We start from the raw sequence: 7,500 nt of genomic DNA, 5'->3' as shown, positions 1-7,500 counted from the left end.
TGTCGTTTTTTTAAAGACATTTGCCTTAATTACTACTTTAAAAATAATCTGTTTTTTGTTGTTGTTATTTTTGGTGTTTTTTCGTAATTCATCTTATTTTTTAGATTTTAACGAGACGTTAATAAATGGGAAATATTTCAGTTTACTTTTAATTAACGAAGAAAAATGTCATATATTCAGAAATTTCCATACATATAAGTTAAATGTTCAAGAATAATTAATTAACGAAGATATAGGTAAAAATAAAACAATAATTAACACGACTTAACGAGGATAAAACCAGGATTAACGACCATCCAGCTCCCTCTTGTGGGTATATGAAAACTTCACCCCATTAGAGAGAGAGAGAGAGAGAGAGAGAGAGAGAGAGAGAGAGAGCTCAAAAGAAAGCGAGGGTGAAAATAAGAGACATTTTCTACTCACTCTCACTGTTGTATAGAAAGTGTCTCCTTAACTCCTAATTGTCTATTTCGGGAGAGAAAGAAAGAGATGGGGAGAGAAGAATGAGAGATAAGGGGTGTGAAATTAGTCTCCCCTTTGTAAAAGCTCTTGTGGGGAGAGACGTATTCGTTTGATAAAGAAAATGGAGTGGGGTAAGATAGATAGATAGATAGATAGATAGATAGATAGATAGATAGATAGATAGATAGATAGATAGATAGATAGATAGATAGATAGATAATTGTGAAGTACCTGTCCGCTCAAGGTGGGTCTAATTAGCCGTGTGAGCGTTGTCAGATTGTATGCGGTGTAGTTAGGCATTGGTTAATCGATTATTGTTACTTAAGACTTTGTGTGTGTGAGAGAGAGAGAGAGAGAGAGAGAGAGAGAGAGAGAGAGAGAGGGAAACTATAACAGAAATAAGGAAAAAATGAAAGAAAAAATATAGACAGAAGGATAGAAAGGATGAATGAAATACAACGAACAAAAATGATTTACTTTTACAATCAATCCATTCAATTCTCTCCCCTGTCACCAAACTCAATTTTAAGCAATTCCCTTCTTTATCCCACGTTTCTATGCCTCTTTTTATCATCACCTACTGCTCTATCTACCATATTTATACGTGGTTTTCATATTACTTTCTGTCTGTCTGTCTGCCTATCTGTCCGGCGGTTTAACACTATTTATGCAATTTCTATCGTCTGATATCTCTCTCTCTCTCTCAATCACTGAGGCATTTTCTTGACCCCACAACTAAATGTCAGAGGTCAGTAATATTAAACAGAGGAAGAGAGTAAGTGAAACACGGGTTGCATTGTCCGTAGAGTTTTACACATCATGGTGATCGAAAAGTCCCTGTGCACCTGCGTTACTTAACATATTGTGGTTCTTTGTTATATTCACATTGTTATATGACTTGTTTTACCTATATTGTTATATACCGTGTTATAATTATAGTAAATTATATAAATTATATATATTTCTACCATTTAATGTGATAATTTATCGTGATTATTAAATACAGATCAAGGGAAATAATTGTATTGTTAGGTATTAGAGGTGCACAGGGACTTTTTGATCACCTTTTATTACCTCTTCTGGGTGATGGTGGATGAATCGAACTGAAATATCTATATATCTACTTATCTATCTGTATATTATCTATCTATCGATCTTTCTGTCTTTCTGTCTGTCTGCCTGTGTCTGTCTATCTATCTATCTATCTATCTATCTGTCTTTCTGTCTGTCTGCCTGTGTCTGTCTATCTATCTATCTATCTATCGTCTAAACTCTGTCTATCTGTCTGTCTGTCTATCTGTCTGTCTATCTGTCTGTCTATCTATCTATCTGTCTTTCTGTCTGTCTGTCTGTGTCTGTCTATCTATCTATCTATCTATCTATCTATCTAACGTCTAATCTCTCTCTGTCTTTCTGTCTCTCTATCTATGTCTCTAACTGTCTGTCTATCTCGCATTCTCTTTCTCTCAAACCTCCCGCCCACTCTCACACACACACACCCACTCAACCCACCCTCCACACCCACTCTCACTTACATTTCCGCCTTTCCTCTCCCTCCGTAAGCCTTCCAATACACACTAACACACACACCCATTCCGCACAGTAGACAGACAAAGGCGAAACTGGAAGCCAATCTCTATATACCCCCACCAGAGACAGATATATGTGATATAAAAACTGGTGGCGGGAATTGGTTCGTAAGCACAGGATAATTAGGAGTTTGGAGGCAGAATTGGGCAAAAATAGGAGTGTGTCCATGAGAGAGAGAGAGAGAGAGCACGACTGATGGATTGTGTAAGTGATGAAAAACTCTCTCTCTCTCTCTCTCTCTCTCTCTCTCTCTCTCTCATATTTTCCTTTATAAATACGTTCCCCTGTCCGACACAGGCTCACCAGATGCTAAAAATAGTTTATGCTCATTCTGGTAATACTGCTCCTGGGCATCTGAACTTGCATTTGCGATATTGGCAACACGTGTTAGTATGAGTGGCTGGTGGTAATGATGGTAGTGGGTGGTAGTCGTGGTGGTGGAGATGAGGTTGGGGAGAGAGGGGAATTGATGATGGTAGTGGTAGTCGTGGTGTTAGTGGTAGTTGTGGTGGTAGTAGTGGTAGTAGTAAATAGATAGATAGATAACAATAACTAAAAATACCAATAAAATAAAATAATATAAAACAGTTCGGTCACAAAAATATTTATTAATTTTTTTAAGTTAATAGAAACAAAAAAATAAATACCAGGGACCAAATAAAAAAAATCACAAAAATTACAGAGAAATATACAAAAAAAATAAAAGGAATAAAAAAGTCACGAATAAAAAATTACGAAAAAAAATCACACGAACCCCCCAAAAAAAGACAAATCACGGATAAAATAAGAACACAAAAAATATACTAAAATAACACATTAATTTATACCTCATTTGCATACTGAAGTTTCCCTAATTTTCAGTGCAGTTATTTTTCCCTCTATTTTTTTGTTTGAGTATTTTCTGAGTTAAAAACCAAACGGAGCGAAAACCTGATTATGTTAATGTATTGTGGAGGTAACGTGAGATAGAGAGAGAGAGAGAGAGAGAGAGAGAGAGAGAGAGAGAGAGAGAGAAAATGGGATGGCTCTCACAGTACACACACACTCACACACACACAACAATATATAATAAATACTGGTGAATGTAATTTGTGTGTGAAGCCTTATGTATGAGGAGTGAAACCTGACCCAACTCAACACTGGATTAAAAAAAGTGATATATTAATAAATACAATTTATTTGTCTGTCTGTCTGTCTGTCTGAATGTCTCTATTTATGTATGTATGTATGTATGTATGTATGTATGTATGTATGTATGTATGTATGTATGTATCTTTGTATGTATGTATATTTGTATTATATTATGTGTGTGTGTGTGTACGTGTGTATCGCTTTATAAATACATATACTGATATATACACCATACATATACATATACACCATTACATTATAACACACCTACATCAAATCCCTTATTTACATAATATTTCACAAAGGAAAAAAATAAATTCATCTGTATTCTTTTTCCTTCACTCAACCTTTGTAAATTCAGATAAAAAAATAAAGGATTTTTTGTTTTTCTCACTGCGACATTTACTTAAGTACCAACATTACCATAATTCTGTCGTATCTGTGTCGGTCCGAGTCTTTCTGTCTGCTATACATCCCTCACTGTTCTGACTTTGATGGTGGATAGTTTTGGAGAGATGCCCTTCTGTCACTATGGGGAGGGTGTGGGGGGGGGATGAGGGGTGGAGAGGGGGCGCTTAGGTGGGTGGGGGAAAGGGGTGAGGGATGGAGAAGGGGTGTTGGAGTGTGAGAGGGAGGAAGTGGTGGGGTGTGTGTGAGAGGGAGAGGGTGTTGGGGTGAGAGAGGGAGATGTGGGATGCAAGAGGAGGAGAAGGAGGAGGCGAGAGAGGGAGAATATGGGAAGGAGGCGAGGGAGTATAGGAAAGGGAGGAGGAGAGGGACCGAGGGGAAGAGGGGACCATAATAACATAAATTCGTATGTCAAGTTTGATATCGATCAGCACAGTCGTTTTCAAGTTATAGAGCAGACAAGACAGTAATTATCGTACAGACAGACAGACAGAGAGACAGACAGACAGACAGACAGACAGACAGAAAGAAAGACAGACAGACGAACAGAGACAGGGTGTAGCGTAAATTAACACTAAATAACCCAAACACACAAACACACACACACAAAAATACATGAAACATACACGCGAAATATATTTACAGCACAAAATATATCCATTTCAGAGAAAGCGAAATATTTTGCTGTGGAATCGTGTTGACAAAATTTAGGCATGACATGAACCTAATTTACTCTGTGCGTTATTCTAAAAATTTATTCGTAAAAAGTAGAACAAAAATAAAAAACTAAAACTAAAATAATAAAATTCCGGTTAAAAAAATAAAAATCCTAATACCAGCTTGAGGGATTTTTTACATGGTTTATTAATTAATGCATTCACTTAAAATTGTATTAATTTGGTAATTAAAGCGTATTTAACACATCCATTATCTAATTGTCCATATCATTATGCATCAAAGAATTTATCTCAATTCATCTAACTTTAAATAATCAATTAAAACAACGAAAACAAAAACAAAATTATATACAATAACAAACCATCCGAACTATTACAATAAATTACAACAATTACCCCAAATAACAGTTAAATTACAATACAAATGACGTTGAAGAAAAACCCTAAATACATCATGAGGTCAACACCAACACGGAAACATTAACCAGACAGATACATTTCGGGTCAAGGTCCATGAAAAATATGGGGCGGTAGACCCATGATGATCGTGTTCGAGCAGCAGCATTAACGCGGGTAATTGAGATGTGACAGACGCCCGATATTTTTCCACCTGGTATATCGCTCCTGGTGGTGCTAAAGGCTTCCGCTCAGCCTTTAATGGAATGAATGGTTGGTGTCAGTTTACTGTGATGCATTGGTTGATCTAAATGAATTTCATTTGAGTGTGTGGGTGAAAGAGTCCCGTATAATATTTATTTATAGATATAGATATAGATATATAGATATAGATAAATGTATATACTTCTTTACGTACACATCTTTCCGTGTTCGTTATATGTACAGTAGCTTCTGTTTAGCCATTCTGGTCCCAGACTGAGGGACGTACACAGGACCAATATCCTCTCAGTAAACAATACTTTCTTCTCCTCTACAGAGAATACTACGAGCGACGACTGGAACTACACGCTTCCCAACCTACTGGAATACCTGGATGGTCTGCTGGAAGGTGGAGGGAGCGGCCAGGGGCGACCCATCCTTCAGGACCCCAACAAGGCCACAACAGACGCCACGGCCACTACACTATGGGAGGCCGTGGCTGGCTCCCTCACCCCATCACCTACACCCCCAACCACCACCACCCTAGCGCCCATCAATAAGCCCATGTTCCCCCTCAACTTTACCCTCAGAACCACAATGGAATCACTACTCAAGACCCCAGCCAACGTCACCCTACTGGAGCCTTTGACTTCAGCGTCCGCGGGAGTCTTAGACATGGACTCTACGGTGAGCGCTGTAGGAGTCCTCAGTCCCTCGACCCCTGAGCTATTACTCGGCAGCAATGAGTCACTAGTCACACTCGACGACACTTTCTGGCTCGGGGTAAACGACTCAACCAATGGCAGTAATGTCTTCGGGAACGACACGACGGACGGACCTCTGATGGACACTGTGGGTATGGTCATCACCTCTGTCATACTGGGCATCATGATCCTCACTACTGTCATAGGTGAGTCACTGTCATGTTCCTCACTACTGTCATAGGTGAGTCACTGTCATGTTCCTCACTACTGTCACAGATTAGTCACTGTCACGATCCTTATTAATGCCCTAATTGAACCACTGTCATGAAGGTATCACTGTCATCATTCAGCTGTCACTATCATCAAAGGTGAACCAATGGTGAATTACTATCATCAAAAGTGATTCACTGAAGTCATAAATGAGTCAATATAATACAACATCAAGACTTTAATCAACAAGAAATAAAAATAAATATACCTGTTTATTTACCTAATTGGCATCACGACTCACCTAGCAACCAGTAGCCAATCATCTTCCAGAAACTGTGATGGTTGCTAAGGAAGCCATTAAGTGGGCGGGGCTTACATGATAGCTTAATTAAATACAGTGGAAAAATAACATGGAGGCTGACAAGTGATCAAAGGGTGTCCTCCATCCTTAACTGACTTATAAATAAACACACGGACGGTAATAACGAGATAATTAATATAATAATAAATACAAAAACATAATTGATAAAGGCATGAAAGCAAAGATATATTGAAATATACTCTCTAAGTGGCCGCTAAGTCAATCTCAACGAGTGGTCATTAGGTTACGCTCTCAATGGGGCCATTAAGTTAATCTCACTGAGTAATCTTTTAGCTCTGAGTGACAAATTCAGTTAAGCTCTCTGAGTGACGGTTAAGCCCTCTGAGTGGCTAATTAAGACAATCTCTCTGAGTGGCTAATTAAATTAAGCTCACTGAGTGGGTTATTAAGGAATCATTAAGGTAAATGGCGAGAACTTTGTTGACATTCATAAAGATAATAACTTAGCTTTTCCACCATGACACTATGAGAGAGAGAGAGAGAGAGAGAGAGAGAGAGAGAGAGAGAGAGAGAGAGAGAGAGACCTTCCACCCAGTCTCACAACAGTGGACTCCTGTGAGGTATTTTAAAGGTAGTCTTGGAGGTGTAAAAGAAGGGAGGGGAAGGAGGTTTGGAGAGGTTAGGAGGAAGAGAGAGGGAGGAAAGAGGAGGGTATGTGAAATTTGGAGAGATTAGAGGAAGAAACAGCAGGTTAAAAGGAATAGGTTGGAGGAGGCATTAGGAGGAAGGGGGGGAGGAAGGTTGAAGGTCAAGGAAGAGGAGGAGGAGGAGGAGGGGAAGGTTGAAGGGTAGAAGACCTGAAACCAGATCTTGGTGTCCTTAAAGGCGATATTCATACCTCATATATAAAACATCTTGACCCTTATGATCCATGCAACACACACACACACACAGAAAGAAAGAAAGAATTACACAAGAAAACAAAGTTGGGTTAAAAAAAACTTAGATCAATAAAATACGATAATAGGACAAATAGAATAGGGAAGAAAAAGTCCTTAGTAAGTAGTTAGGGACACGAATGGGGGTGACTTTCCCCATACCATCGTAACAAGGGAGAGTTTATTTGGTACGAGTTTGTGTCTTGTATCGAGGAAGGATTTTTGGATTGGTTGTTATGATTAGGGATTAGGGTGTGTGTGTGTGTGTGTGTGTGTGTGTGTGTGTGTGTGTGTGTGTGTGTGGGTGTTCGAGTGTTTATTTCTGTGTGTGTGTGTGTGTGTGTGTTTGTGTATGTGTTTGTTTGTGTGTGTGTGTGTGTGTGTGTGTGTGGGTGTTTGTGTGTGTGTGTGTTGATTAATCTGGGTTACAATAGGGAACTTTATATCTTGAAATGATTTTT

At 38.7% G+C, this 7,500-nt stretch overlaps 1 protein-coding gene across 1 annotated transcript in view; it reads left to right on the top strand.

Moving 5' to 3' along the window:
• LOC121870847 (5-hydroxytryptamine receptor-like) overlaps window positions 1–7,500 on the top strand; it is a 95,969-nt gene that overhangs the window by 26,416 nt on the left and 62,053 nt on the right. The window contains exon 2 of the mRNA XM_042372817.1: window positions 5,203–5,779. Within this exon, the coding sequence (XP_042228751.1) occupies window positions 5,203–5,779 (577 nt within the window). The remainder of the gene's footprint in view (window positions 1–5,202; window positions 5,780–7,500) is intronic.

The sequence above is a fragment of the Homarus americanus genome, unplaced genomic scaffold, assembly GCF_018991925.1.
Source record: "Homarus americanus isolate GMGI-L3 unplaced genomic scaffold, GMGI_Hamer_2.0 scaffold21823, whole genome shotgun sequence".
NCBI lineage: Eukaryota > Metazoa > Arthropoda > Malacostraca > Decapoda > Nephropidae > Homarus > Homarus americanus.
Note: the sequence above shows the minus strand (reverse complement) of the source record. Positions and strands in the feature narration are given on the sequence as shown.